The 27,633-nt window shown below is 58.8% G+C and overlaps 1 protein-coding gene across 1 annotated transcript; it reads right to left on the bottom strand.

Moving 5' to 3' along the window:
• Positions 1-243: 243 nt before the first annotated feature.
• Positions 244-14,954, bottom strand: HS3ST2 (heparan sulfate-glucosamine 3-sulfotransferase 2). Its single transcript, XM_056338201.1, has 2 exons — positions 14,217-14,954; positions 244-1,543 (listed from the first exon to the last, which is right to left on the bottom strand). Exons 1-2 carry the CDS (start codon positions 14,702-14,704, stop codon positions 925-927), a joined length of 1,107 nt encoding a protein of 368 aa, XP_056194176.1. The 5' UTR covers positions 14,705-14,954; the 3' UTR covers positions 244-924.
• Between the last annotated feature and the right edge of the window lie 12,679 nt (positions 14,955-27,633).

Below are 27,633 nucleotides of genomic sequence, written 5' to 3' on the forward strand. Positions count from 1 at the left end.
CTGGCAAGAGGCAGCATTAACCCTGGGCTGCTCCGGCACTCCTGAGCAGTGCCGTCACCCCTGCGAAGGGCTGTGCCGCAGGTGCCCTCCTCACCATGCTGGCTGGTCCACTGCCCTGCCCGAGCCCCATACCTGCCGCCTCAGCTGACCCACGGCGCAGTGGGGCTTTGCACGGCCCCCAGCAGTGCTGCACGGGCAGCACGGGGCTGCCCAGCCTTGCCCTAAGAAAAGCCCATGCATACGGACCAGTGGTAGCCACTTTTATTTACACAAAGGGATCACATGCTGAACAAGGAAACAGTGCCACTAAAGTACCCGTAACAGCAGGATTCTGTGCTTTATTCACAGGACAAAATATCGGTACAACATTTTTCATAGACTTCTTTTTCAAGCAGATATATCTCACTGTCCTCACGGTTATACACTGCGCTTAAGTGACAAAAGGCAAAGTGGGGCAGCCAGAACAACGCCTGCCCCAGCACCACAGTGGGACAGAGCTCTAACAGGGACAGCCCCATGGCCGCTGCCTGCAGTCAGGGTGTCCAAGAGTGCCTGTTTGCTTTGGGGACATAGAGGAGGGACGTGCTTTGGAGCAGCCTGCACACAGGCTGCAGAACAGGGCCATCACCGTGGCCCTGGGGACCATGTGGCAGTAAAAGCAAATGGGACCCATGGAGCAAGCCACGGCACTGCTGACCTGCTGGGCACTCGTTCCTCGGTGGCTGCAGCAGGACTCTGTGTCTTCCCTCGTCTCAGCTTGCCCTGGAGCATCCCAGCCTCCCGAGGGCCAGGGAAGCCCATCACCTGCTTCTGCTTGTGGATTTTGGGCAGGACAGACTGGCTGGGGGTGCTAGTTCCATCCCCCCTGGGCCCCTCTCATGGAAGACTGCAGCCTCACATCACCGCAGCTCTGCTCCCAGACACTTATTCCCACCTGAAGTCCTGCCCGACTGTTTCATAGAATTTGATATTATAAGGTCTATAAAAGTCCCGAAGCTGCTCGATCACCTCAGGGTCTATCTGCACATGAGTCCTTCCTTTCGACTTGCCCAGGCAGCGAGGCAAGCCACTGGTCTCCGACTTTTTGAGGCAAGGAAAGCCTTTTGTCTTGTTGAAGTAGAAGTGCTTGTCCGTGATAACCCGTTTGATGCCCAGGAAGTCCTGGACTTTGCCCATCTCCCCGGCTGGGTCTGTGATCAGCTTCTCCCCACTGACAAAGTGGATTTGGGAGAGGGGGAAGTACTGGAGCCAGCTTTCCAGGTGCACGGCATACATCCCAATGCGAATGGCATTCCAGGAGGTGTCCACCAGCCCCAGGCTGCGGTTGCGGAAGGACAGCCCCTCGAAGGTGGGGATGTCCGGCTTCTTGGAGAGTGTCTGCGTGTAGTCTGAGATGGCCCGGGTGACTGGGTTCCTCACCACCACGATCAGTTTTGTGTCCCGGGACATGTTGAAGATCCGCCGTGGTGCCTCCTTGGTGACAAAGTAGCTGGGGGTCTTCTCCACCGTGATCTGGCTGTCGAGCGTTCGCGGCATCAGGCTCCTGCAAGTGAAGCAGAAGGTGATGGTGAGGAAGGAGCTGGGGAGGCACCGAGGCTTCACAGCATGGGGCTGGTGGGGTGTCCCCTCCCAGCAGGACAAGGCAGGCACAGATCCCTCCTGCAGTGCTGCAGAGGGCCCCCGGCCATGGCTGTCCCCTGGGTCCATCCCACCCAGTGCAGAGGATGGGGGCACTGGCAGCCCCGCACGAACAGCAGCAAGCGGAGATGCTTGGCTCCCGGCAGGCAGAACGGAGGGCAAGGGCACAGCCAGGTCGCTGGGGACCCCAGGGCTGCGGGGCAGCTGGGGCCGATCTGTCCCCGTCAGCAATAAAGTCATTATCAATGTAAGGGAAGTGCCGGAGCTCAGTCTGCAGCCGGGAAGGGGCACGGGTCCTGCCCCCCACCCCGGTCGCTGGCACAGGTGCATCACCCAGCAGACAGCCCCCGCTGCAGCCTGCACTCAGCCCTTCATCCCCCATTCCTACACCAGCTGCCATTTGCAAAAGACATTACAGTGGCTCCCTCCAGGATTACTGCCATCACATGGCACATCTCCCTGACTGCATTACTGGGTACCCCGGCTTCTGCGCACCCCGTGACACCGGCACCGCAGCGAGTGCCATGCTCTGGGGCAGAGGAGGGTGCCAGCCCAGGAACGTGCCAGCCTCCAGCACCCAGCGGAAGCGCAGCCCCCTCATCCTCCTGCCTTCATCCTGGAGGCAGCCAAGAAATCAGCGCCGCCAGCACACAACCCTTGTGCCCAGTGATGCACAGGGTGCCAGGGCTGTGTGATACCACCACCATGACAAGCTGTGGGCAGCAGCGGATGAGGCTCCGGGGTGCTGTGCTGCTCCTCCAGTGGGAGCCAGCAGCAAGGGGCTGCCCAGGGATGTGGGGCTCACACCCACAAGGGTATCACCCACCCTGACAGGCTCGATCAGGCCCAAGGGCTCTGAGGCAGGGTCCTGCATACACCCGTCTGTTCCTGGCATGGGGAGCCGGGCCGCAAGGCCAGGGAGGGAGCACCAGACTGGGGGAAAACGTAGCGTCCCTGCAGCCCAGCTTAACACTAATTAAATAATTTGCTCTGACATGCGAACATCCAAATCAAATAAAAACTAATGGGATGGAAAGATTTATAAATTGGTCTTGTATTACTAGAGTAAACTATCAAATCCTTTGCAGCCAGATGCACGGCACCGCAGGTCCTGTGGCTGGAACAGGCTAGGAGTGGGCAGGGAGCTCTTGGCTGGCGTGGGCAGGCAGCGCCAGCAGCCAGGACCAGGCCAGTGCCCCACAGGTCCCAACCGGCACCAGCACCCATGCTGGGGAGCATGCTGCTGCCCCAGCAGCTCTGGGCATGCAGGATCCCTCCTGGCAGCGGTGCCACGGTGAGCTGGGCACCTGCCCTGGGTCAGCTGCCCTCCTGCCACACAGCCCTTCAGGGAGAGGCACAGGCTGCAAGGGCACCTTCTATTGCAATTATGTTCATTACTTAGAAGCATCTGTCACTTCTCCCACTTTGCAGCCAACTTGGTGGCTCGCATTCAAAAACTGGCCAATTCAGATTCAGCTGAGCAGCAGAAGGCACGTTGAGAGGCACAGGCAGGTGCTGCCTGAGGACAGTTTTATGAGGAACTGTGAAAAGTGCCCCCAGGAGTGGTTTTTTTAAAAACAGAGCCTGTATGTTTAATGTGAAGCACCCGCACATGCCCAGCACAGAGCTGCATGATGGGTGCCAGAGAGCTCGCAGGCAGCTGGCCACAGGGACCCCAGGGAACACGAGGGGTCTCCTCAAGTCCATCACCTCCCACTGCACCTTTCCAGGGCACAGCAGGGCCCGTCCAAGAGGAAGGGGCGAGCTCAGCAGGCTCACTCCCCTCAGGGACCCAGGGAGGTGACTCGGTGCACTGCCATCGAGTTGCGGTGAGGGGGGCTGGGTGTCACATCCACACCCTGGCAGCCCCCCGGCACCAGCGGCAGCTGTTGGGTGAGCAGGCACACCACCAGCTCAGCTCGTGGGGCTCCTTGTGAGCACCCCATTCCCTCACAGTACACAGCCCCCAGGCAGGGTCTGCCCTGGCCGGGCACCACAGCTTACTGCTGCCAGGGGACCAGAAGGACCTGGGGAGGAGCTGGTGCAGCTCTTGGACAGCCTGAGGAGCTGTGGCTGCCCGTGTAATGCGGCGAGGCCTGGGGACAGAGGCAGTCAGGGAAAGTGAACATCATCAGCCCTGTCTGCAGCGATTCAGCTGGAGAGCGAGGCGCTGCTTCATTCATGGGACAAACCCTGCACAACTGCCACGGCCACGCTGCCGTGCTGCAACACGAGTGTTCCTGAGAGCTGCATCCGTCTGGTGACCGAGACTAGAGACCTCCAGGGTCCCTGAAACACAACCCACAGCCACCAGCTTTGGGGCTTGCTCTGTAGAGAGAAATCCGATGAAAGACCTAACTGGGAAGAGATACAACAGCAGCCCACAACACTCTGTGGGACAAGGGGACTGTGATGGAAGACCTGGGGCATTGTGGGGAGCGGCAGTACACCCAAGGGCGGTGAGTCCCCAGTGGACCTGGGACACTCCCTGTGAAGGTGACATGGGGACAAGAAGAGACCAGAGGGGGACCAGAGGAGCAGCTGGAGGAGACCCGTGGAGCCGTGCCCAGAGGTCCACACCAGGCTACTGGGGACGATGGCTGAGGCCAGCCTCACTCCCCCAGGTGCTGGCGCAGGGCTGCAGTCCCCACGCAGCCCCAAAGCTGTCGCCTCACTGTCTCATCGGCGAGGGGACAGAGGCTGCGTGAGGGGACAGGGCTGCCCCGCACCCTCACATTCTCTTGACCAGTTTCCTCATTTGAAGGAGAACAAACTACTTAGCATAAATTAACAGGGATGTTTTACAGAGGTACCTGGGCATGGACATGGCTTAACTGGCCTTTCCCACTGCTCTGCTTCAAAACCTGTAAATCCAGATTACGAATCCCACTGTTTAATGACTGTCAGGAAATGCTAATTTAGCGGCAGTCACCATGGCTGTGTCTCCATATCACAAACAAGTTTCATCATAAATCAGCACGGGACAGCTTTATAAGCGATTCACTATTACAATATATTGGTGGAGAATCATAAAACTGCTGTTTCATTAATGGCTCATCTTCAGGCTTGTTAGGCTTTCATTACGTGAGCTATTAGGTCCATGTATTCAAAAAACGAAATTACAGGTTCTAATCCATTATGAAAAACACAAAATCTCTGCACAGTAAATTACTGAAATGAGACAAGAGGTTGTTTTTTTTTCTTAAATGGACTCCCAGTGTTTGCTGCTCCTGAACAACAGAGACTGCTGAGACAACAAAACACAACCCGAATAGATAAATAAATCACCAGTGAAACCATGCAAGGGGAAGAAATGTCATCCAGGCATTCATCTTTACATTAACGGTGGGATCCCGAGGGCTGCAAGAGCAGGGAAATGCATTGCAACCTTAATTACAGTTGACTTTAAAATTATATTTTTGGACTTCTGCATTCACGGAGTTATTTGCATACAAATGGCATGTCACATAGTTTTAAAGCCAAGACTTGTGTGTTTAGGTGTGAAGGCTCTTGGTAGCCAGCCTGTGGTGCCACATGGCCAGCGCTCAGGCAGGAGCCATTCCTGCCACTCTGGGGACCTGTCCTGGGTGCCTGTGACTTTCCTAAAGATCCCCAGCTGGCCTTGGCACCAGCTCCTGGCACATGCTGAGTGAGCCGCTGCCAGGAGGTGCCAGAGCTGATGCCAGCACAGTGACGGTGATGTACTGGTGACACCAGTGGGGAAGGATGGCTGGAGCGCTGGTGAGGTGCAGAGAGGAGACACCAAACCTGCCGTTCTTGGGAGAGCTGCTGGGCGCCAAGGGATGGTCAGCAGTCACCTCCTCCTGCACCAGGGACAAGGACAGTGCCGCTGGAAGGGGGGTGTCATGGCTGAACCTGACGACCACTCTAGATAATGAGTCACCCCTGATGGTGGAGCTGGGAGGTTGCCTCTGTCATGGGAGGTGGCATTGGTGGTGCAGGAGGGCAGCACAAGGCTGCTTCCCTCACCCCAAGCCCTCCCCTCCATGGCCCCTACAGTTCCCCCACAGCACGACAGCGCTGCCCATGCTGCCATCGCGCCCATCGCTGCCAGTGAGTGCTCTCCCCATCGACACGGGCAGGCCGGAGGAACGACAAGGCTTTCTCCACCTGGCAGCGGTGCACAAGCCATCTGCACTGTATCCTGGTGATGGGAATGTGCGATGCGGCAGAAATGCAGGAGGTCAGAAACGCTGATGCTGAATGAATACCAGGGCAGCTCTCCACAGACATCATTAGGGAGCAAACTCCACCCTGGCAGCAATGCCGTGGACTGGAGAGCACAGCAGCCTGTCCACCCCTGCAGCCGGCTCCCTCCAACTGCCTGGGAGAGGAAAACCACAAGGAAGGGTGACAAAGATGCCCATTGCCGGCCCAGCCCTGCTGCTCTCTGCAGCGGATGCTGCGCTTCACCCCAACCTGGGCTCCCTGCCTGGGTGAGAGTTGATGCCTGCTCCGCTGCCCACACCCACCCACCACTGCAAGACCAGGGACACGGCCTCAGCTCCAGGATACACGGGATGGGTCCCCTCCAAGGAGGGACAAGGCTCGGCAGGAGGTGTCGGAAGCTGTTCCAGCAGTGACAGTGGGATGCAGCTCAACCCTCCTTCCCCGCAGAGGCCATTCAGCAGCCATAGGGTTTTTACTTCATTTGCTTTCCATTGCTCCTGCCAAGACGGCCAATGCTCCGACCATCAGAGGCATTTAATTACCAGGGGCATCGCAGCTTCCCCTGGGACAGTCCATCGGTCAGGGGCTACAGGCACATGTGCTTGTTGTGCCCCTCCAAACACTCCCCCAGGGCCAGGGGCTTTCACACAGCAGGAACTGCTGGGTGTGCTGGGGGGAGCAGGGGGTGGCCCCAGCACCTGCCAAATCCCCTGCTCAATGCATTACTCTGGCTGGAGAGACAGAATTAATTCCTCTTGAATTAGAGATTACTTTCATTACAGTTACTCAATTCTTAAAGCCCTTTAGTGCATTTGATACGGGCATTAATGCTGCCTTCCAACCTGCAGATTTGGAGGCTGTTTGCCCATGTTACTGGAGTGGGGACACACGTGGGGTACATCCAGTCACTGGCACAGCACCAGGAAACCTGCCATCCCCTGTTGTGGTCGAGCCGGCATCCCTGTGCCCCACGACAGCTGGGAGCAGACAGATCCCTGGGTGGCCCCCACGGCCCCACAGCCATGGGGAGGCAGCAGCAGAGAGCCCGGCTGCAGCTGCAGCTGTGCTGGTGCAAAGGCAGTGCCTTGCCCTGAAGGAGTTAACTTTTCACCAGCACCTTTCCTAGACCTGAATTATTAATTTTCTTATAATCTGCCTTCAGGCACCCTGCAGCCCCTACAACACTCCCACATTAAAGAAACATGCGCTCCCTCGCTGGCTGTGCTGCTTTGATGTCGAACATGCGTGAAACACTCTCCCAGGGAGGAATTTGAACAAAAATTCATCAGATGATTGAGATATTGCAGATAAGCGTGCATGGGGAGAATGCCCATCTGATAATCCTGTTTCAGCACTGGCCCCTCCATCCAGCTTGCGGAGCACGGAGCGGAGTGAGGCAGCTCCCAGGTAAATATCTGCCTGTTGCAGCTCACTGTGTGCGAGGACATGGCAGGTGTATCCCAGGCTCTTCTCAGAGGCTAGAGACCGACGTGTGGAATCCTGGGCTCCATCCATTCACCGGCATAAACCCAAACTTTAATATGGCAAAAAATCCCAACTGCTGGCTCTTGCGACGAGGGCTGTGTGCCTTCCCTCTTCCAGCTGATGTCGCAGGCTCAGCGGCTATACATCGGGATGCTGCCGGTGTGCAGGCAAGGAGTGGGGAGCCACCCAGCTGGCAGCCAGAATCCTCCAGCACAAGCGAGCACCTGCTTGCTGCCCTCCCAGAGGGGCCACACTGGGTGGTGGGGCAGCAGCGAGGGTCACTGCCCTGCGTGGCCCCAAGGAGCTGGGAGAAGGGTGGGATGCGAGCACGTCTCCAGCTGCAGCTCGACGTGTTGGAGATGAGCACAAAAACTTCCGAGAGTGCAGACTGGCACAGGGATGGTCCTGTGGGATGCTGTGCCCTGATCTGCTGGCAGCCCACCCCTGCCGCAGCCTGCCCCTCAGCTGCAGCTGTACCAGTGGGCTGCCCACCACACTGCCCTGGCAGGAGCTGGGGAAGGCACTGGCAGGATCCCACTGGCAATGCTGGAGAGAGCCTGGCTGCTGCACAAGAGTCAGCACCTGGCCCAGAGCCCCCTGCCCTGTGCCATGCTGCGCCGGGCCACGGGTGCATGCAGCTGACAGCCACCACGGGCTCTCGCCTGGCAGCCCAGCACCACTGGGCTCAGCAGGACCGGGGATGGCATCAGTAGATGACAGCTCAAGCAAAGCTACTCGGAGGTTTAAGCAAAACTGGGTCAAGCACGCAAGAAACTGAGGTGTGAGGAAGATAACAAGCTCTCTCTGGCAGAGTGACATTGCAGTGGATGTCTAGGACACCGGGACACCCCAGCTGAGAGCTGCGCAGCTGGTGCTTTGCAGTGAAAGGCCACTGCAAGGGGTTCATGGGTCAAACAGCAGTCCCTCAGCACCGCTGCCGCGTCTCCTCCACTCACCCGCTAAGGCTGGCAGCACTACAATAACAGGGCGGGGAGGGGGCTTGCCCGGGAGCAGGGTTCTGGGGATCACACCACATCTACAGAGGGGAAACACCACCCCGAGGGACTGTGGCCCCAGGAGCAGCTGGCCCTGGCCCATGTCCATGCTGCCATCGCCCTGCAACTGAGGCATCTTCGGATTTAATGATGGATCGACCGCCTTTAATAAATGTTTATGTTCAAAGAATTTACACCAGTGCTCAGACAGCTAATGAGGGACATTTCAATGCATAAAAGCAGTGTGAACACAGTAATTAACTTTGTTGCTGATTCATTTTTAATCATTTAAATGCTCCAGAGATTTGTAGTGTCCTTTAAGTCAACAAAATCTTTTCCAAAGGGCATGCTGCCGATGCCCTTCATGCACATGTGCAACTGTGTTCATGATGATGTGCTAACTCCCATCTTCCTACATAACCACCCAGCACTGACTGAAGGTCAGACAAAGCCCAAGGCCAGCACCGAGGGGATCACGACTGGGAATGCTGGGAGGCAAGGGCTTCCCAGCACAGTGCTCGCAGGTCGGGGCAGATAGCCCGCCAGTGAGCACACACAGCCCAACCCAGCGTAAGCCCAGCTGCTGCGCGAGGCCCCGTGGCTCATGGAGAAAAGCTGGGGTCTCCCCCTCTTCCATTTTCAAGGCAACTCCTTCCATAGGTGAAACTTTAAAAATTAATATTAATTTAAAAAATCAACTAATATGCCCCAGCCACTGCAGCAATTCCCTAGTTAAAGGCTAGTGTCAGAAATACATTGCCCACCTGGTGATCTTCCAGTGCTCAGGGGTGCAAATGGATGGCACAATGGGCCGGCCCCCAAAAACAAACCACACCAACCCAGTGGCGGGTCCTGGAGACCCCACATCACATGTCAGTGCTGAGAAAAAGCAACTCCAGCCACATCTAACATGCCTGCTGTCAGGGACACGCTTGGGACACGGTCATTGTGTGGAGGATCCAGGGCTGCAGACACCCAAAAGGGTCGGGTGCTGCCAGCCACATCCCTGGGTGGCCAGCTGTGCTGCCAGCTGTGCTTGGGCACCGCCTGCCCCGGGAACCTGCCCTGGTCCCTGCTCCCAGCCTGGCACACACCCCAGCCGTCCCTGGAGCACACACTGCGGGCAGATACCACGGACAGTGCCTGACCCCCACCACAGACACCCAAGGTCAGCAGCGACTGGTGTCCTTCCCTTGCCAGCTTCGTGAAGCATCCGCGCCCACGGCCATGCCAGGTTACAAGCTGTATTTTGTGCTACCGAATCGACGGTTAGAACAAATTGCAGCATTTACAAACAAGGTCATGGAAGAGAGAGCGAAAACATACATCATCAATACTGAAGGCTTGGTACCCTGTGTGGGTTTACCCCCCTGCGTTTCTCCGAGCACCTTGGTGAGGGAAACCCTGCTGGGACCTGAGCCAAGGTCTCTGCAGCACCCAGGCCCACCTGGAGGAGGGCAGGGCAGGACCACTGCCCACAGGCAGACATAGGCAAGGCAGTGACCAAGGAACAGCTGCCTGCAGGGCAGCTTCTCACACAAAAGTCTCTGCCAGAGGTTTCACACCCATTTCTCAGAGCCAGGGCACTCTCTGAAGTCAAGGAAATTTCAAAGCATCCTTGAAGCTTGCTGCCTTCCTCTCTTCTTACTAATTAACTTTAGCAAAATGCACTGTCAGTCAAGCCCACAAAACAGTTCACGTCTTGGGCAAAGCCTAATGGGCTCCCATTTGTGTGCGAGCCAACCTGGCCATTAGCAGAGAGCAATTAGCGAGGCAGAGTGCAGAAGCTGGGTTTGCACGCGCCCTCCTCTCCCTCCCACAGGCACAGGGACATGGAGATGGTGCAGCGATGCTCCCCACCCGGTGGGGTCTGCTCCCCCAGGGCAGTGCCCACCGCTCAGAGACCAGCAGCGCTCCGTTTGCTGCTGCAGCCCCAAGACCACCCCAAAACCAAAGGCAGTGTGGGGCAGAGTTCCAGCAGCACGGCTGCCCCCAGGGACCTGTCACACTGGCACATGGGGAAGCTCGGGCTTGGCCAAAGCGCTGTCCGTGGGACAGGATTCAGGCAGGTGGGTTCACATGGGAGCCTGCCGGGCAGGAGCTGGGCTCAGCCTGCAGCCAGGTCTGCCAGGAAAAAACCCTCTCTATGAAAATAATGCTGGAGCACCTGACAGGGTCACTCAGGAATCCCAAAGAGGAAAACTGCACCCTGAGATGCTGTGGAGTCACCACTCAAAAGTTAACTGCAAATTAAACACCACTGTCTTCCCTGTGTTCTGGAAAATATTGAAGGTTATTGGCACACACTACCTGCAGCAGGAAAAAGCTCAATATTGAACATTTAGTCCAGGATTGGTAATGAATCGATATTCCCCAGTAGCTGGCTGTTTGGTTTCAGTTGTCTTAAAACAGATCTTGCTAAAAATATCTTTCCTGTAGTGTATCTGTAGCTAATGAGGTGGATTAGAATGACTGATGGGAACTGGAAATGGCACAGGTGTTTTGGGTCTGGAGTCGGTGAGCAGGCACTCCTGGGTGGTGGTCTTCTGCCGGGGAAAGCAGAGGGGTCTGCCTCTGCCCAGCCTCCCAGAGCAGAGGGAGCCAAGGCTGCCCCGGGTGATGGCAGGAGCTGAGACAGGAGGCACCACAAGAACAGCAGCTGTGAGCAAGCACGACATTTGGAGCCAGCAAGGACAAGCGGATCAGGAGATGTCCCCTCCCGCTGGTTCTGCCACCTCTGCGTCACACCAGCTCCCGGGCAGGGGAAAACGTGGAAAAACAGGAACTGATGTTTTCGGAGCATCAGAGGAGCTTGGCTCTCACGCCGCTCTCAACTGCATTAAAGACCCACTTGGTCCCTCCTCTCGGCTCCCCAACGGGGCACAAAATGGAGCCGGACCGAGCACTCAGCCACCACAGCAGCCAGGGGCTCCTGCAGGTGACGTCTCTGCTCACAACAGGGAAAGCCTTTGCCTTTCCAAGCGGTCTGTGCTCCAGGCTACCTGCAGAGACCCCACTGCCCCACAGTGTTCCCCAAGCACGGCAGCATCACCCCTCCTTGGCTGGCGGCTGGGGACAGCCTCCGGCCAGGCCAGGCCAGCCTGCCCGCTCCGGGGTCCCAGCAGGGCAGCCCTTCCCAGCCAGCCATTCACGGCATCAGCTCTGCCCTTCCCGGGACACCTCCGCCGGCAGGACCCTGCTCTCCTGCTCCCTGGTTGCTTGGCAGAGCGACAGGAGCTCATCACACTGCGGGTTAGACCTGCTACACATTTAATTGCTCCACTTGCAAGGAAGAAAATCAATTCCACGTTTTATACATTAGTAGCCTCTGTCCTTAAGTTTTGGCACATTTGTGAGGTTAAAAAAAAAAAAAAAAAAAGTAGTAAACCCAGGGAAGTGTCATTTAATTGTTTTAGCTGAACTAATTTGGAGGCTTCGCTGCTCCAGTGTGATCTCTCCTTACAAAGCCAGGCCCTGGGCAGCATGCTGCTCACTCAGCCGCGCTCCCATCGCTGCCCCTGCCTCGCTCGGCAGCTGCCCGTTGCCACTGACACACACTGTCACAGGCTGCATCCCTCCCAGTCACAGTCCCTTCACATGGAGGATCCCAGGCTGAACCGCGGCTCAGGGCAGGAGATTGGCTGCTCGGCTCTCACTGCCACAGCCCTCGGTGCTGGAGCGTGTGCGTGGAGGGGGACGTGGCTCCCATCTCCTGGACCAGCACCATGCTGGGTGCCCACAGGTGTCCTTAAGTGGCCCAGGCAGGGTCTGTCCCAGGGCGCAGCCCCTTCCCTCCATTCAGGCTGGTCCCTGTGGCCCCAGCTTTCCTGAAAGGAGACACCAGCATTTCTGCAGGAGCTGTGCCACAAGGTTTGCTCCTGCACTGCTTGCGAGGCTTCCAGCCCCAGGCTCAAGGCTCCCAGCCCCAGGATCCCCACACCCACCGCATGCATGGGAAGCATGAGAGCTTGCAGGGCCAAGGACTGGGGGGGACGGACCCCAGCTCAGGATTAGGGGGGCTGCTTCCCAGCCAGGCACTGAGCACACACAGCCCCTCTGAGCGAGCGGCTCAGCCAGGACCCACGTCCTGCTCCATTACCCATCCTGCTGCCCTGGATGCCCTTTAGACAAAGCACTGCTGCTCCTGCCCTTACAGCCTGTATTGCAGGGCTGCTCCCAGCTGTTTGCTGTTGGGTGATGCAGGATGGGTGATAGTGTCTGATGTCAGGGGGGAGGCTGGGGGAATGACACAGACCTGCCGAGGAGCAAGAGCAGGTGAAGGACACTGCTGCAGCTACTCTCCAAAGGGCAGGAGGAATGGGGAATGTCTCAGGACAGCCTTAGGAGCGGGAAACAGCCTCAGTGAGTTCCACCTGCGCCTGTCCTGGCTCTCCTGATACAAGTACTGCATCAAAAGAAGCTGAACATTTCCAGCTGCAGGGTCTGCTGTGACCCAAGTACAGCACAGGACAGCAGACCTGCCTGCGGCTGCAGACAGCCCTCCCCATGCAGTGCTCAAGCTGAACCCCATGGGCATGAACCCCAACTACAAGGGCTGGAGCACCAGCCCGGTGCCCAGCAGGCAGGTGCTGCTCAGAGCAGCTCTGACCCACTCACAGTCCAAAACCAGCATCCTCACACCAGAGGCATGACTCACACCTGCCCAGCAAGGAGACGAACGAGGACCGCAGCAATGCTGGGAGTGAGCACCGTGTCACGGTGCCTCCTGACCTCCTTGGCAGCCAACAAGCACTGCCCTGCTCTGGAACAGGGACATCTCCTCTCAGAAACCACTGCTGACATAGAGGAGCAAATGAGCTTGGTGTGCGGCCCCACAGGCTGCCTCCCATCACGATGTTCTGATGCACTGACAGCTCCAGGTGCCCTTTACCCTGCTGTGAGCTTGTAGGCACCCGGGGCCAGACCGAGCCCTCCTCTGCCTCCTGAGGCTGATGCCCAGCAGAAGCACCGTGGCCCTGCCTGAGAGCAGCCCAGCGCTCCTGCAAGCACTCCACAACAGTGCAGCAAACGACCACGGGTAACCAGTACACTGGGTCGGACAGCACAGAGAGCATGGGTGAGCTGCCTGCAGCTCTATGTGCAGGGCCACGGGCAGCGGGTGAGCCCACGGGCACTGTGACCGGCTCACATGCAGTACTCGCTGCCTCCCCGTGACCACCCCTGAGCTCCTCACAACAGTCTTTACCGAAATTAAAATCCCACTATCTCATGCTGGAGGTGCACTCACTGTTCTCTGCAAATTATTGGAGATCCTAGATAGACCCAGACTTATCAGGGAGGCAGGGTGGTAGAGGGCAGGGGACCTGATGGCTGAGGGGTGCTGAGGCACAGGCAGTGGGGATGCAGGGTGGGCAGCCGTGCCATCCCCTGGGCCACTCATTCACTCCTGTTCTGGAGGCCACTTCACGCAGCGTTAGACAGGACAGGAAACTTGTTACGGTCCCGGGCCCAGAGCCCCTTACGGCAGGGCTGGGGGCAGGCGGCCACACCACAGCACCCGGTGGGCTCCAGCAGCCATGTCCCACGCGAGAGGGGCACGGCTGCCCTGCCCGGAGCCAGCCCGGCCCGGCACTGCGGGAGAAGGGGAGGAGGAGGAGGAGGAGGAGGAACAACTCCCTGAGGGCGGCTGGGCGACAGGCACCACCGGCAACACTAGGCCGCCTGCCCGAGGGATGCACCCGCCGCGGCAGTGGGCACAGACCCGAGACCCGCGTCCGTCATCGGGAGCGGGCAGGGGCAGCGGCCGGGGGTGATCGCGCTCCCGGGGCGGGACGGGACGAGATAGGATGCATGGGGGTGCCCGGCGGGGCCGGGCGGGACGGGATGCGATGCGATGCAGGGGGGTGCCCGGCGGGACAGGGGGCCGGTTCGCAGCACCGCCCTCACCTGTACCACTCCAGCCCACGGTCGTAGTTCCTGTCGAAGAAGTGGGGCTCGGTGCCCAGGGCGCGCACGTCGGGGTGCACCCGGATGAACTCCAGCACGGCGCGGGTGCCGCCCTTCTTGACGCCCACCACGATGGCCTTAGGCAGGCGCTTGGCGCCCGGGCGGGCCGGCCCCGGGGGGCTGCCGGCCGGCGGCGCCGGGGGGTCCCGCGGGCGGCGGGCGGGCACGGCGCTGCCCGGGGGCTCGGCGGGGGGCGGCCGCCCGCACGGCCGCGACTTCTGCAGAAGTTTCTTGGCGGCGGCGGCGCTGCGGGCGGGCGGGCAGCGGGCGCGGGGCGCGGCGGGGCCGCCGCAGCAGCAGAGCAGGCTGTAGCAGAGGTAGGAGCAGGACAGCGACAGCGTGAAGAGGACGAGGACCCTCCGCGCCAGCCGCCGGGACGGAGCCGGAGCCGCAGCCGGGGCCCGCCCGCTCGGCGCCCTATGCGCCATGGCTCCATGGGGCCGCGCCGCCGGGCATGGCGCGGCCCGGCCCGGCGCGCCGCTGCCCCCGGGGCCCCGCGGCGGCGGCGGCCCGGCCCCTGCGCGGCCGCTCCGGCATGTCCCGCGGCTACGCGGCGGTGCGGCCGGGCCGCCCCGGGGGGCTGCGCCCGCTGCCCCGGCCCCTGCACGACCGCGGCCCCGCCGCCGCCGCCGCGGCTCCCATCCCCGGCTGGGCTGGGCTGGGCTGGGCTGGGCTGGGCTGGGCCGGGCCGGGCCGGGCCGGGCCGGGCGCTCGGACGGCGGCGGCTCCGGCTCTCGCCTCCGCGGGAAGTGCCGGGGTAGAGGCGGCTGCGCTGCTATTTAAGGGGCCGCCTGACGTCAGCTCCTCCCGGAGCCCCCGCGATCGCTCGGCGGCCGCAGCCTCCCCCGGGCCGGGCCGGCGGCACTCGCCGCGCACAGCCCTCCCGCCCGGCACGGGGACAGGGACAGGGCTGCCACGGGGCGGGGGCCGGCCCCGCTCCCCCGCCGAGCCCGGCCCCGCTCCCCCGCCGAGCCCGGCCCCCGCCGTCTCCGCTGTGCCCTGCCCGGGCGCGGCCCCGGTGCCAGCATCCCGCCCAGCCCCGCCCCGGCCGGTCCCCCGGTCCCCGCTGTGCCGGCGGGCAGGGCCGGCGGCTGCCGGTGGGAACCCGCAGCGAGTCCTCAACTACCCGCAGCGGCGGCGCGGGGGGCGGGTGCGCCTCCGGCAGCCCCGGGGCCGGGAAGGCGGACCGGCACCGCGGCGGCTGCGAGCCGCCGCCGACTCGGGAGCCGGGCAGGGTGGGCTCGGAGCCGGGCGGGGGGACAGCCGGCAGCAGGCTGGGGAGCCGCGGCAGCAGGGATCCTCCGCCCCGGGTGCCGGAGCCGCTCCGCCCGGCAGCCAGCTCCCCTCGAGGGAGGCGGCGGGAGCCGGAGGGCCGCCCCGCACGGCAGCCGCCGGTTCTGTCCTCAGCAAGGGCAGGAGGAGCAGCCATCGGCCGCTGTGCTTCCGCCCGTAAGTAAGGGGGAAAGGCTTGAAGGTGATGCGAGTGTTAAATTTCTTTGCCAGGCTGGGGATGCTAAGCCTCGCCTAGGTGGTTTGTGATGCCCTGCAAGCAGCCTGACCCAGGAAAACCACAAGGCTGGTGCAGGGTGTGGGTGCAGATCGTTGCTCCGTCCCCACCCCTCTGGCTCCCTCTGCTTGACACGGCTTCCTTCCCTCTCACACCCTGACATCCCAGGCTTCTGCTTGGTCGCTCATGCTAGAGCCAAAAGGCTGTGTGCAGCACCGCTTAAACATGAGCAGTCATCATCCCTGCTTTCTCAGCACAGAAAGCTCGTTCAGCTGCAGAAAACTACTTGTCTTGTTACTTGGGAAGAAGGATGATAATAGAGAGAGACAGGCAAGAAGTGCCAGCCCAACACAAACAAGGATGCTGCAAGCTCCCTGGCAGCCAGTCCAGGGTGGCAATGGCGTTTCTTCTTGTGCAACACCCAGGAACTCGGTGCAGATGTAAAAGAAAGATGGAAAAGACAGCTGAAGAGTGGTGCTTTCTACAGCCTCTTTCACCTGTGCTGGTGTGGAAGCAGTGGGACTGGACTTCTCTGGGAGTTTAAAAATAGTTTCTTAAGGAAGAAAGAGTCTACTGGCTCAGGGGACCTCTCAAACTGGAGGGCAGGGACCAAGAGCTCATGGGGCCAACCTCATCACCCTGACACACCAAAGTGACCCACAGGGGGTTTGCATTTGGGACATTTGGTACCCTGTTTGCTGCTCTGTGCAACAGCAGCTTCTACCCAGGAGGGACGGGCACCAGCACCTCTGTGTGAGTCAAGGTAGGGACAAGCATCCAGTCTCAGCATGGAGGAGCCAGTCAGCACTGGGCCATCCCTGGCTGGTGTGAACTCGCCCACATCTGGTACTTCCACCTGAGCCAGTGCAGTACTGAGAGGGAGGTGGCACTGACAGAGCTCATGGGGCTTCAGCCCCTCCGCTGGGGGATGCTGCCCTGCCTGGGCAGTGACAGCACGGCAGGAACACGGGAGCAGAGGTACCCAAGGTGGGCTGGCCATTGGTGGGCTCCCCTCTCAGTGGCAGGAGGTGTCCATCACTCAGTTCCGCTCCGTGACAAACTGCCAAATCTGTGGAAAAGTTGCTTTTTCCATTTTTAGCCATTTTATTGCCTCCATGTGGTGATCCAGCCTCAGCAGCAAACACATTGCTTAAGCATGAACACTAGAGGTGTCTGGATAAATAAAGCTGGTGTGGATGCGTAGACACCTCCAGGTTTCTCTTGCTTGCAAGGGAGGAATGTTTTGTAAAGCTGACAATTTTGCTTTCAGCCTTTGTTTCTTTGTAGGGCATGTCTTTTCCATGACGTGTTTGCTGTTTACACCCCACTCCACATAAACAACAGCTTTCTGGCACTTTTGGCACACTCCCGGCCCTGCCACCCGTGCTAACAGAAGCCCCAGGAGCCAGCCTCAAGTGGGATCCCTGCTGTGGTAGGGGAACCAGGCACTGGGCTGCTGCCAGAGCTGCCCTGGGAGCCCTCTGAATGTCTGCAGGAGATTCCCCTCTCAGCAGCCAGCACTTTGCAGCATGGGGACTGGACTTCGAGCTCTGAAGAAGGTCCTGCCTCCCCTTCTAGCCCCCCTACCCCTGTTCCTGAACTGAGCTGGCAGAGCATTTTGCTGCCAGCCTTACACCTTCTTTTCCTTCCTCTTCTCTCCCCCACCTCTGTTAGTTCCTTTTCAGGGGCCTACTGATGCCACCCTCTCCTCACCTCTCCTGGGTTCCTGGCTTTCTTCCCAAGTTGATCTTTCCCATCTTACCTCCATCACTCCCAAACTCTCTGATCTGCCTGCTGGGGTGGGGTTTACCAAAGCAGCTTGAGACCCCGCTGCCTTGCCCAGCATTAACCCTGAGGGCCCCTCACAGAGTCCTGTCCCTCCCAGGCCAGTTGCAGCTCATTGCACAATCCTGGATGCCGGTTTGCCCCAGGACAGTTTCTCCAAATGCTCCTCAGAAGCCTCTTGTGCTCCTCCCTTTCCACCTTGCACAGAGCAGTGCCCAGCTCATGGAACCGCAGGGGCTGTGGCCAGACATGTGGCACTCATGACAGAGACACCATGGATTTGGAGCCTGTCCTCAGCCCTTTCACCTTCCTTCCCCCATCCCCTGAGTCACTGATTGCCCCAGGTCACAAGCTGGTAGCAGCCATGAACCACTGCTGAGGGGGTCCCGGCTCGGGGGGTTCACCAGGGAGGACCTGGTCCAAGGGCTCAACCCAAGTACAGGCAGCTGACGGGCAGGTAAAAAGAGAAAGGCTGCAGAAATGTAGGGATCAGAAGATTATTACAGAAATACACAAAGAAAGTCTGTGCCAGAAACACGTGAAACCTGTAGGAAAAAAAGGGAGGCAATAAAATGCATTCTGGAAATAGCAAATAAGATTAAAGGTGGTATTCTGCCCTTGATGTCTTCAGGTTGTAGGCAGAAGAGATCAAGGTTAGAATTTATTTCCAGAGCCAAAAAAAGCCCTCAGGGCCAAAGTGTCATTGTTAATCTAGTTTTCTGTGTCTAATATGTATGTCATTAACAACCTTTTGATTCTGGGCTGACAAACTGCCACCTTTCTTTGTGCTGGAAATTGATGGCTGAGCACATGTACCTGGAAGGGGGGGGATCTTCAGTGCCACAGGGCAGCTGGGGCTGAGCTGCTCCAGCCTCATGGCCCTGGCAATGTCCTTGAACGCCTGCACAAAGCCTCCACTGCAGGGTATGCTGCTCAAATGCCTCCCCATTCTCCCTGTCCTGGCAAAAAACTTGCAGCCAAAAAAAAAGGATATTCCAGCATTTTGCAGCGGGAAAGTAGAGGAGCAAGGGACACAGCCAAGCCAGATCCATGGGCAGCAGTGAGGGGCCACGATGGTGCAAGGACAAGGCTGATGGTGCTCAGAGACCTGCTGCATGTCCCCTGGGACTGCTGCAGGCACTGTGATGGGGTGCATGCCAGCAGGACCTACCCATTCCCGAACGCTGGGACTGCATTCTCTCTCCCACTCCAGCCAGTGCCACAGGCCCTGGCATCACTGAGCGGCTGTCAGCACGTGGGTTATTCTCCCTTCTCTTCAGTGCAGCCCTCACACCATCCCGGCCCTGGCGAGAGCCATGGGCCTGGTGATGTAGGTGATATTAAGTCCCATCAGCTGATGGCACTTCAGCTGCCCTGGCCTCAGAGCTGCTTCTGAAGGCTGATCCCAGCTCCTGCAGCACCTCAGCTCATCGCCACCAAACTCAGTGCTGGCTGGCAGGTCTCCCAGCCCTGGAGTGTGGGGTCTCCCAAGGGCAGCAGAGTACAGAAGTGCCTGTCAGACGGCAGGGTGGAAGTGGAGACTTTCCGAGCTGCCTTGAATTGAGTCTGAGACTCCTGTTAAGCCTCGTTAATCAGTTGTAAATGCACTGTATTCTGAATAAGGCCAGAAACAAGAAATTTAATTTTGACTGTGACTCAAGCTACTTTGGTCCTAATTCTGAGCCTCTCGCCCAGGCGGAGCAGCCCGCCCTGGCCGTGCTGCACAAACTCATTTGATTCTGAAATGCATTTTTAAGCAGGATGGAGCGATGCTTAAAAGCTAAATGGCTTCCCCCAGCTGTAATCACTGCTAGCAGACTCCTGGAATGAAAGGGATAAAGTCTGGGGGCAGGGGTTGGGGGAGTTTAATCTCGCTGAGTAGATTACAGAGATTACTGCAATTTAATCCTTACATATCTGTCACTGACGCTGCAAAGACCATAACTGGAGGTGGGCAGGGATGTGCCGGTACCCTCCGAGCTCTTGTCCCGCGTAGTGGGCAGCTGTGCCACAGCCCTGCCGCCCACCATGGGGGCAACGGCTGTTCCCATCAGGATGTGGTCCAGTGGGCACCAACCCCAGTGCCGCAGCTGGTGGAATGAGGATGCCGGGTCGGGCTGACCCTCTGCCCCACAGCTGTGACTGACTGGGCAGAGGAGGCAGCCGCTGCAGGACTGTGGGCTGAATCCTGCCCATGGGGCTGGGCAACTCCTGGCTAGGCTGGGGCTGGAGGTGCATGAAGGCCTGCTGTGAGAAGGGAAGGGCAAGGGTGCCGGGAGCAGGCAGTGCAGGCAGGGCAAGGATGCCCCACAGGCTTCTCATGTCCTGGCTCCCGAGGGCAGCTGGATCCTCTCTTTCTTCACCACAAGCACCGTTCCTACCCTTGCAGGAGCCAGAGGCACCTCCCTGGTGTCAGAGGGCTCTGGGCGGCTGGGCTGGATCTGTCACTGTCTCATGCCACGGAGATGCTGTATGAACAGCACGGTGCAGAAAATGATGCAGTCGGCAGAGTTCATCTGCACACTGCAGCAGACAGGGACCCTGTAACCATCCTCTGCTCCTCATCATTACACCATCACGCATGAAGCTCTCCCAGGCTCTCCGCAGTGTCTGCTTAGGTTAAATCTCATTATCATTCCTTGGGGATCACAGGGGCAGGAGCTAGTTCTCCAATAACTAGAAATATCTCTTTGGCTCACAGACCTTCACAATTATATTTAACTGCAAATAAGGAATCTGTACTCAAACACAAGCTGGTAATTTTTTTTTTAAGGCTTGTTTTCAGTGTCGCCTCATGTTCAGCCAGCTCTTCTATAGCTTTATAACCCCATCCTTGCCTTACGTAAACTTTAAGGCAGAAAATAAGAAGGAAGCTGCCCCATTCACACTGAAGGGAGAGAACTGAGTAATTCACACTCACTCTCAACACTGCTGTGTCCTCTGGCACCATTGCTGGGAGGAGGAAAGCCTGCCCTCTTCTTTCCACAAAAGACCAGGAGAGCAGAGTGTGCTGGCAAAGGTCTCAGGCTGCAGGAAAGCTATTGCTCCAGGAGAAGCAGCCCCCCAGCCCAGGAGGGGTCCCTGCAGTCAGCCCAACACCAGTGTCAACCCACCTGCACCATCTCCTGGGGGTTGCCAGGCATCTGTGAGCTGTTCCTCTTCTGACCCCTCTGGGCTAGCAGCCCCATATTTCTGGTGCTGGGGGATCTGAGGACAACCTGGGCACGGCACCAGGTACCCACCGGAGCCTCCTCAGAGCTCCATGCCCTGCCCACAGGGCCAGCCCATGCAGGGGACGCCCAGGCAGCACCAACCCCACTCCTGCTATATCTACCCTGACGGAAACTTTTAAACCTCACCCACTGCCAGTTCCAACATCCTGCTTAATCACCTGCACAATCCTTCCCCTGGGGCTGCCAGGGTGCTGAGAGGAGACCTGCACCTGCAAGGTCTCTCCATGGGGATGCTCAGTAGGGACCTGGCTGTTGGGCTGGCTGGGCAGCCTTGGCTGTACCAGAGACTAGAGGCTGTGGCAAGCAGAACAGCAGAAGCTTCTGTGGCAGATTTGCACTAAAATTAACTTTTTGAAACCAGTTTCTGGTGCACTTCCACAGGAGGCCAAGCTGTGAGCAAGCAAAGCACACGGGCAGGAGTGAACAAGCGAAGTACTCCCCGTCTCGGTGAGCTGCAGGCAGGGATGTGCAGTGTGTGCAGGCAGCTGCCGGGCATAGCGTGCTGGCAGCCCGGGGGGCAGGAGAGGGCTGAGGGGCTGGATCTGTCCTGCCCTGTGTGATGGGCCATGCCTGGAGCAGGGCTCCTGGCAACTCAAACTGCCTCTGCTCTCCTCCCTGCAAAACCACCGGCATCCACACCTCTCTTTGGCTGTTGGTGACAACCTAAACCAGCCACCGGTGACATTAGAGTGTCCTCTGACTGCACAGGAGGTGGCAGATGTGGTGGCTGGTGGACCAAAGGCAGGAGGAGAGCGGCCTGGCCGCTGCAAGAGGGCTCCCAACCCATAGTGCTCGCAGGCTTCCCCAGTCCAGCACCCTCCTGCAGCTCTGCTGGGCATTGTGGCCAGGGACCAAAAGCTCCCCCTGACCCACCCTCCCCTGCTGCGGGCACCAATTTCCATCACTGCCTACACAAGTAAATGTACCTAAAGGAGAGGCTCTGTCTGCTTTCATACCAGTTGATTACAGCAGCCCCCACTGAGGGTCCTGGGGCACAGGCTGCCCTGCACCTCCCCACATCGGGCACCTGTATGGGCAGGAGCGAGCACTAACTGCCCCGGCTGGGGCAGCGCTTGGGGAGGTGTGGCTTCACGGCACTCGGCCACGACGGGATGCTGGTCTGCCAGCGCCGTGGGATGCGCATCAAGGCAGCCGCCCTCCAGCTGCGTTGCAGGGCACAGCCCCCATCCATGCTCGTGCCCTGAGGCTGCCCCAGGTGCCAGGGCCCGCCATGGCACGGCACAGCAGCACTACACGTGTGAGGCACAGGTGGAGTCACATGGCCATGGGGCTGGTGCTCTACCTGTTGGCACAGCCGCTGGCTGCAGAAGGTGCATTTCCCAACAAGTGCACATCCTTCAGATCAGAAGCACTCTCCTTTTGAAACACCCTGCCTTCTATTTTTATTGGGATTGAAAAGGGAACAAAACCATTTAAGAACTTGAGGAATCGAAGCAAGTGTCCCCACCTCACACCCAGCGCTCACAGCTATATCCTGATTAATGACAAGAAAGAGAAGGGAAACAATATTTAATCACACCCTGTTTATACTGCAGCCAAAAATCAAAGCACTGCATTCCTCTTTCATGAGAAAAACGAGGTGGGCATTTCCCCTCTGGTGATTAAGTTTCCCACTATGAGCACATCAATTTCCGTGATTTGGCATGGGGTCCTCTGTCACACCACAAACGAGGGCTTCCTTAGCAACAAAATATTACAAACACCGAGCCAGATCCATACACAAGACACCGATGCACATATATCATTTTGTCTGGATTATCTCAATACACTTCTCCTTGGGGAGCTGGAGATGAAGCAGTTGCAGCCAAACCACTGTTAACGATTGGCACGGCTGCAGCAGCCCTCAGCTGAGGACACCATGGTGCTCCAGCCACTGTCCGCACATCTGCTGGGCACATGGTCCTGCATGGGCACTGCTGTCCGTGTGTGCATGGCCAGGGCCTGGGTGCAGCAGAGCATGAAGGATTCGGTGGGCTGGACCCAGCGGGCTGGACACGGGACTCACTCCATGGGGCTGGACCCGCTTGGTGCCGGCAGTGCCACCACAGTGCTGTCGCTGGCCGGACCTGCAGTAGGAAGCAAGTCCTGCACTGCTGCAGCCACGCAGCCCCCCCGTGCTGAGGAGGGAGCAGAGCAGGGTCGCAGCTGTGGCAGCAAACAGGGGGTGACACAGACCCCGGGGCCGTGAGAGCTGGCGTGGGGACCCCAGCGCTGCTCCCAGCCCTGAAAAGTGGGTCAGGCAGTGCGCTGTCCCTGCGACACCCGCTCACTCTTTCCCTTGCTTCCCTACTGCCCACATTGATTTGCTCTGGATTCCTTGATTAATTAATCTCAGAGAAATGCAAGGTCTGTTAATTACCCCTGATTAATTAGGGTGAACTTTTAATTGTATCCCTAAGCTGAGATGTGCCGTTCAATAGACTCCATAATTAGTGACCCAGCAATCTCTTTTAAACCAATTAGCCCAGTGTAACAAGTGAAATGCGCCGGGAGCTGCCCAGCGGGCAGGGGTGCCCCCGCAGTGCTCTGGCATGGCTGGGCTGCACTGGCTGTGCCACGGGGCTGGCATAGCGGGCAGCGGCGGCCACCAGCACGCAGGGGCCCTGTGAGCCAGGACCATCCATTCAGAGTTGTCCCCACGCTGTGTGTCCCTCATCCCATGGGACAGCACTGGTCGCAGTGGGCCTGGCCCCGGGGCACAGCCACACCAGGAGGCTGCAGCGAGGGGTGGACACAGCCGCATCCACTGGCTGAGACTGCCCCTGCACCCTCCCCTCCCCGGGGACCTCGGGAGGTGTCATGTCCCTGGGGAGCATCTCTGTGAGCTGTGATGTACCTAGTTAAAAATCAACCCAGCTTCCATCCAGCGACAGGGAGAGGCAGAGGCTGATGTGATTTAAAAAATCCTTCCAGCCCTTTGATCAACTGACATCCCCTGGAGCTCGCAGCCACTGCAGAAATGCCCTCCTGGACAGTGCTGGCAGAGCCGGGCCGATGGCCATGCTGGCTGCCCCAGGGCCCCATGGGTGCCCCCAGTACTGTGCCAGCAGCTCCCGGCCATGGTGCTGTGGGGTGCCCCAGCGGTGGCTGGAGCATGGGGACACGGTGCATGGCAGAGAGATGGCATGCGCAGTCAGCCAATTGCCCTGCTCGCCCTTCCCCACGATGTCCTTCTGTCCTTCCATCCTTCTGCCTGGCACTCGCACACTTGAGCAAACGGCTCTGGCAGGCAGAAGAAAACTTTCTTCCCATTGACATATTTTCATCATCTGCTGCAATTGAATATCCAGGTCAGGAAGCAGATGGAAACCAGCCCAGTTGTCCTGGCTAATGGGGACAGGAACAGTTGTTTATGAACACTTGTTTATCGAGTCAATTAACTGTGCCAACAAAACCAGCCACTCGCCCCCTCCTGTTCCTGCTCCTGTCTCCTGCTGCAGCTCAGCGGGTCAGGTAATGCAGGGAGCGCAGCTAGGGACACCGCAGACACCGCTGCCTCGGCACGAAGTCCCACAGGGAAGCTGGGGCAGCACGGGCTAATCCCAGGGCCAGAGGAGGGTCCAGCCCCCACGACTCAGACTCCCTCTGGGCTGGGGGGCCACGTCTCAGGTACGCCTGTGGAAATGCTCCAGCTGTGCTGAGTGGAAGCCAGAGGTGAGGGGCTGCACTTTCCCCACAGCCACAGCTCTGCCTGTCAGGCTCAGCAGTGGGGCGCTGCCGGAGCGGCACGCAGCCCCCCCAGGAGGGTGCCGGCTGCCTGTGGGGTCCAGGTCCCGTCCTCTGGCTCCGCACGCTCGTCCTGCTGCCCACTGATAAACAATCCCCTCCCCATTTGCCCAGTACCACGGTCGCTGCTGCTGCCTGGGAGAGTCATGTCAGAACTGCCCAGGGCCCGGGGAAGTCATTAGTAATTAATTTGGTTTCTAATCCTCTAATCCAGCTGCTCCCTGATTTGATAAGCAAAAAATCTGCTCTGGCCACATGGCCCTTGTTCTATGCGATATCTCCCCTAGGAGGCACGGCCGGGGAGGGTGCCATCCTGCACTCTTTTCATTGTGGCCCCAAGCCTGAGGACCAGCCCTCACACTGCTCTTCTCCAGGGCAGAGGACTCTGGATCTTGCCCAGCCGTGCTGTGCCATGCCATGCCATGCCATTCTGTGCCATGCTGGTCCATGTTATGCCATGCTGTGCTGTGCCGTGCCATGCCCAGTTACTGGAGCAGGTGCAGGGGACCGCACTGGCCTCATCCTGCTGGGTGCAGGCACAGGACTAAAGAGGTCAGACCCTGGTCCCAGCCCAGAGTGAGGGGGCTGGTGGAGCCATGTACCCCCCAGCTGGTTCTTTACTGGACCTGGAGCTGAGGCAGGACAATTCTCACCTCTGTTTTAGGGCTGAGTTCAGGAGCCACCGCACACCTCAGTGTGTGATGGGAGGAGCCTTCCCTGTCCCACTGCTGTCCCAAGGTCCCACTGCCCCATGGTCACACTTCGGGTGGGCAGACCCACTGGCTTGCCATGCTCCAGTGGCAGTGGCTATGAAACCACTGCTGCCCGTGGCACAGCTGTGGTGCTGTCCCAGGGGCTGCGCTCCATCTTCCACTGTACCCAGCACCCCGGGCCCTAGTTCTCCTCTAAAGCAGCGCAGTGGGACAGGAGCCGTGTGCCTGGTGCGGTGCCCGCGGCCGTGCTGGCACTGCAGGCACGGGGCCACGCGCCGCCCACGGGGACACCAGCCATAAGCCGACCGACGAAGCAGTCAGCAGTGGGGTTGCGGTACATGACGGCATGAGAGAACATCACAGATGAGAAGCCAAATCCTTCATTAAATCCCACATTAATCTCTAAGAACAGCGATGTCAAAAATCTTAGCAGCAAAATTAAATTTTGTAGCTATATTTCAGCTGCACAAAATCAATATTAATTACAATGAGAGAGACATTGCTGTGAGAGGGCCTGACCCAGTATTTACCCACTGCAGTAAAACTCCAGCTTGATAACTTGTTTGTATAAAATAACTGAACATGTTTTTGTGGCAAACGGCTTCCAATCTGGCAGGGTGTCAGGGCTGGGACAGCGAACACGCCCCGCAGAGGGGAGGCACCGGGGAGGCAGCATGTGGCCAGAGTGGGTGCTGAGCAGGGAGCGGGGGAGAAGGCGGCTGTGGTCCCGAGGGAGGGGTCGGTGGGTGGTCTCTGGTCCAGCAGCGCTGTCCCCCACTGGCATCACTATCCTCTGCTGCTGGCCCCGGCCCCATGGCAGCTCCCACACCAGGGCTCTGTGCCGTCTGTGCTGGGCTCCGCTACTTGGGGATTTACTTTCAGCCAGAAAAAAGCTCAAGTCAGAGGGTTAAATTCTGTGTTTAAACATATTTTCTTTTGAGTTACATTAAAAATGAGTCCCAAAGCGCCAAGAAAACCCAAGTGGGACCTTTTGTTTCCATCAGCTCCCTGCGCAGGTTATTGCCTTTCTTCAGAAATCCCATTTCACTCGTCCCACTGTGGTCAGCTACAACCAGAGACAAGCTGGAGCGTGGTCTGCAGCAGAGCCTGGTTGCTTGCCCTGCCTGCCCTGCCCTGCCCTGCTGGGGCCTGTGCTCTTTGTGCCCCCTCTTGTCTGAATGGCTTTGCCGAGGGCACGAGCAGGCAGGGCTCTGGGCTCTGTCCCCCTGCCCCACAGACCCTCCCAGTGCTGCCCAATGCAGGCAGCCCAGCTGTCAGTGCAGGGGCTGCACCAAACTGCAAACGGGCGCCTGCCTGGAGTGCCTGGGGAGCTGGGATGCATTAAGGAAAGGGATTTGGCTTGAATCCAGCTTGGGATTTGGGAGGGAAGGAAATGGTTGCAACTTAATCATGAAAACCTGACTCTGATGCAGGAAAAGCAAACACCTGCTGCGCAGGTGAGACTATCCCTGGGCAGGTCACTGCAAAGGGATGCCTGCCAAAAAATCCCGATGCTGGGCTCACAAGGACCAGGCTGTGGTCTGTGTGTCCCCACGAACATGGCTGGAAAACGGTTGGGGGTGGAGTGGGATGTGCCTTTTGCTGGAGCAGAGGCACATGTGGCTGGGGCTGGGACACACCAGGCCAGGGCAGGGACCCAGCTGCCTGGTGCATGGACAGCCTGTGCAGGAGCGGGGGTGGGCAGGGTGTCCCTGCACCCCCCGACCCCATGGTGCTGGGTGCAGGCTGCCGCGCAGCTGTGCTCACCAGCACGGGGGCCCCGGCAGATCTGGGCATGGGGCAACCCTCGCTGCCTGTCGCAGGCAGTTAGTGTCACATTAGGAGATGATCCAGAACAGGGAGTCTGGGGGCAAAGGAATTAAAACGGGAGGGAGAGTTTTAATTAGAGAAAGAAGTCAGAGCCCGCAATCAGCCGGGTGAGTGACTGCCCGCTGTGGGGAATTCTCTGTATGTCAAATGGCATCAATCAAAATGCCACTTCTTATAAAACTGCCTCTGCGCAGGAGGAGAGGTTGCTCTGTCCCTGGCCCAGGGCTGTGCTGCACCTCAGGCAGGGCGTCCCCCCCAGATGTGGTTCCCGGGCCCCCCACAGCTCGGGAGCAGGGCCAGGGCCAGCCTGTCCCATGCCCTGTGTGGGGTGGCACCAGCAGCCCTGCTGGGCTCCTGAGCTGGGGTCAGTGGCTGTGTCATGGTGGGGGTCCCACTGCATCCCCCAGCCCTGCTCTGGGGGCCATGCACCGGACAGCTTCTTCAAGGGCCATAACTGGCTCCTGTGCCTACCTCCAAGCTCATCACCGATAACACTGATTGCTGCAAACATTTTTAATGGTCAGAAATACAACAGGAGTGTG

This window comes from Falco biarmicus, chromosome 4 (assembly GCF_023638135.1).
Source record: "Falco biarmicus isolate bFalBia1 chromosome 4, bFalBia1.pri, whole genome shotgun sequence".
Lineage (NCBI taxonomy): Eukaryota > Metazoa > Chordata > Aves > Falconiformes > Falconidae > Falco > Falco biarmicus.